The sequence below is a fragment of the Callorhinchus milii genome, unplaced genomic scaffold (genome assembly GCF_018977255.1).
Source record: "Callorhinchus milii isolate IMCB2004 unplaced genomic scaffold, IMCB_Cmil_1.0 Scaffold2, whole genome shotgun sequence".
Taxonomy (NCBI): domain Eukaryota; kingdom Metazoa; phylum Chordata; class Chondrichthyes; order Chimaeriformes; family Callorhinchidae; genus Callorhinchus; species Callorhinchus milii.
The window spans coordinates 30,827,107-30,829,577 of NW_024704743.1; the positions used below are offsets into that span (position 1 = coordinate 30,827,107).

At 60.3% G+C, this 2,471-nt stretch overlaps 1 protein-coding gene across 1 annotated transcript; it reads right to left on the minus strand.

Moving 5' to 3' along the window:
• Positions 1-285: 285 nt before the first annotated feature.
• sox4b (SRY-box transcription factor 4b) lies at positions 286-1,613 on the minus strand. Its single transcript, XM_042331939.1, has one exon. The coding sequence runs from the start codon at positions 1,552-1,554 to the stop codon at positions 310-312; it is 1,245 nt and encodes a 414-aa protein (XP_042187873.1). The 5' UTR covers positions 1,555-1,613; the 3' UTR covers positions 286-309.
• Between the last annotated feature and the right edge of the window lie 858 nt (positions 1,614-2,471).

Here is a 2,471-nt window from a genome sequence, read left to right on the forward strand (position 1 = left end):
TCTTTTTGGTGGGGAGGGGGTTAAAAAAATGTCACGACCCCTTCCTTCCTTCCTTCCTTCCTTCTCCTGTCGTGGTGGTGGTCGTCGGGTGTGGGGTGTCGGGTTGTGTCCTCTCTCTCTCTCTCTCTCACTCACTCTCTGTGTCCCGACACAATTGTTTTTTTTGGGGGAGGAGGAGGGGGGACAAAAAAAAAACCCATCCACAGTCGCGAAGTCTTCTCCGCCTTTGCCCCACACCACCACCACCACACACCCACACACACCCCCCACCCACCCACCCACCACCTTTCTTTTTTCTTTCTCCATCTCTCAGTAGGTGAAGACCAGGTTCGAGATGCTGGACTCCAGCCAGTCCCCTGAAATCATCTCGCTCACCTCCGGCGTGCAGTAGTCGGGGAACTCGAAGTGAGACGCCGACTCCTGCTCGAAATTAAACTCCAGGTCCCTGTCCAGCGCCGAGCTCAGGCTGCCCAGGGTCAGGCTCTCGCAGGTCGGGCTGGAGCTCAGGTCCATCAGGTCGTCCTCGAACTCCTCGTCGGACGACGACGACGACGACGACGAGGACCCGGACCCGGACCCCGACCCGGACGAGCCCAGAGACGACGAGGAGCGGGAGTGCGACCGGGACGGGGTCGGGGAGGTCGAGCGCGGGTGGTGGTGGTGGTGGTGGTGGTGGTGGCCGCCGGGGGGGGGCTTCCGCTGGTGGCCCGAGGGCGAGTCCGGGACCCCCGCCCCCGCCCCCGCCCCTCCCGGCGAGTCTTCGTAGAAGCTGACCGGGTCGCTGGGCTCGGCCGACGCGCTGAGGGTCGGGCTGGCCGGCACGGCGGCCGGGGAGGTCGCGCCCTGGACCCCGAACGACCGCCGGTCCTTCGGCTTCCTGTCCGCCAGGTGCCGGGCGGTGGGGCTGGTCCGCGCCTTGTACGCCGGGTGCGGGTTGGCCGCGTTGGCGTTGGAAGCAGCCGCGACGCCCGACGGCGGATGCTGGTGAGGAACCGGCGACTTGGCGTTGGTGCCCGGGATGGTCTTGTGCGTTTTGCCGGGTTTGCCGCCGCCGCTGTTGCTGCCGCCGTTGCCGCCGCCGCCGCTCTTCTTCGCCGAGGGTTTCGTGTTGACCTTTTCGCTCTTCTCCCCGGGCTTGTTGCTGCCGGCACTTTTCGCCTTCTTTCTCGGTCTGTACTTGTAGTCTGGGTAGTCCGCCATGTGCTTCAGCCGCAGTCGTTCGGCTTCTCGGATGAAGGGGATCTTATCGCAGTCTTTCAGCAACTTCCAGCGCTTCCCCAGGCGCTTGGAGATCTCGGCGTTGTGCATGTCCGGCGACTGTTCCATGATCTTTCTCCTCTCTATCTGCGACCACACCATGAAGGCGTTCATGGGTCTCTTGATGTGCCCACTGGGAGTCTTGCACCAGCTCGGCTCGTCTGCTTTCTCCCCGTCCGATGCCATGGATCCCGGGGTGGGCGAAGAAGCTATGCCCAGGTCGGAAGCACCGGAGTCGGTGGACTCTCCGGCCAGCACCGCTTCCGTGTTCTCTGCGTTGTTCGGTTGCTGCACCATGCTTTGCTCTCGCCCCCCTCCACTCACACACACACACACACACTCTCTCTCTCTCTGTCTCTCTCCTTTTGCTCTGGGTGGGCACCGCAAAAAAAAAGCTATATCAGTAGCAGCTTTTTTTTGGGGGGGGAGGGAGGGAGAGAGGGAGGGAGAGGGTGGGTTGGGGGTGGGGGTGGGGTGGGGGGTAGGGGGGGGTGGGGGGTTAACTTGGTACTTTTCTTTTTTTTTAAAAGAAACACACACACACACACACCAAAAATAAAAAAAAACCAAGAGAATGCTTATTGCCCAGGAGCTGCTTTAAGAGCTCAGTTGTATTGCAAATACGTATACATATGCACACACATGCATATATATATCATATATATTTTGTTGTTGTTGTTGTTGTTGTTGTTGCTTTGCTGCTTCTTTTTTTCTTCTATTCTATACATATAATACAACAACTAAAGAAAAAAAAAAACAACCCCAAAAAGCCGGTTGGGTTCCCCTTGGAGTTCCAGTTCGCAGGCACGAAGCTCTCGGCCGGCCGGCCAGCCAGTCAGTCAGCCTGGTCTGGTCTGCCTTGTCTGGTCTTGTCCTGTCTGCCTGTCTGCCTGTCTTCTGGGCTGCATGTGCAATGTAATGCATGTGAGGAGTTAGTGTGGGCACCACCTTCCCCCTCGGACCATGCGAGAAGACTGCGTTACATAAAAAACTTGTGGCCGCGGCTTAAGCCCAGACGCGAACTCGCGTCTTCTTTATCCAGTCCCTGCCATTGTGACGTCGGCCCCAAGGTGTCCCGGCCCCAGCCAATCAGGCGCCGCCCCTCGGCCCCGACCGCGTCTGTTTCCAGCCCGGCCCGGCCCGGCCCCGCCCCCCGCCGCAGCCCATTGGTCGGCGGCCGCCGAGCGCCTGCAATCACAAGCGCCGCGGCTGAC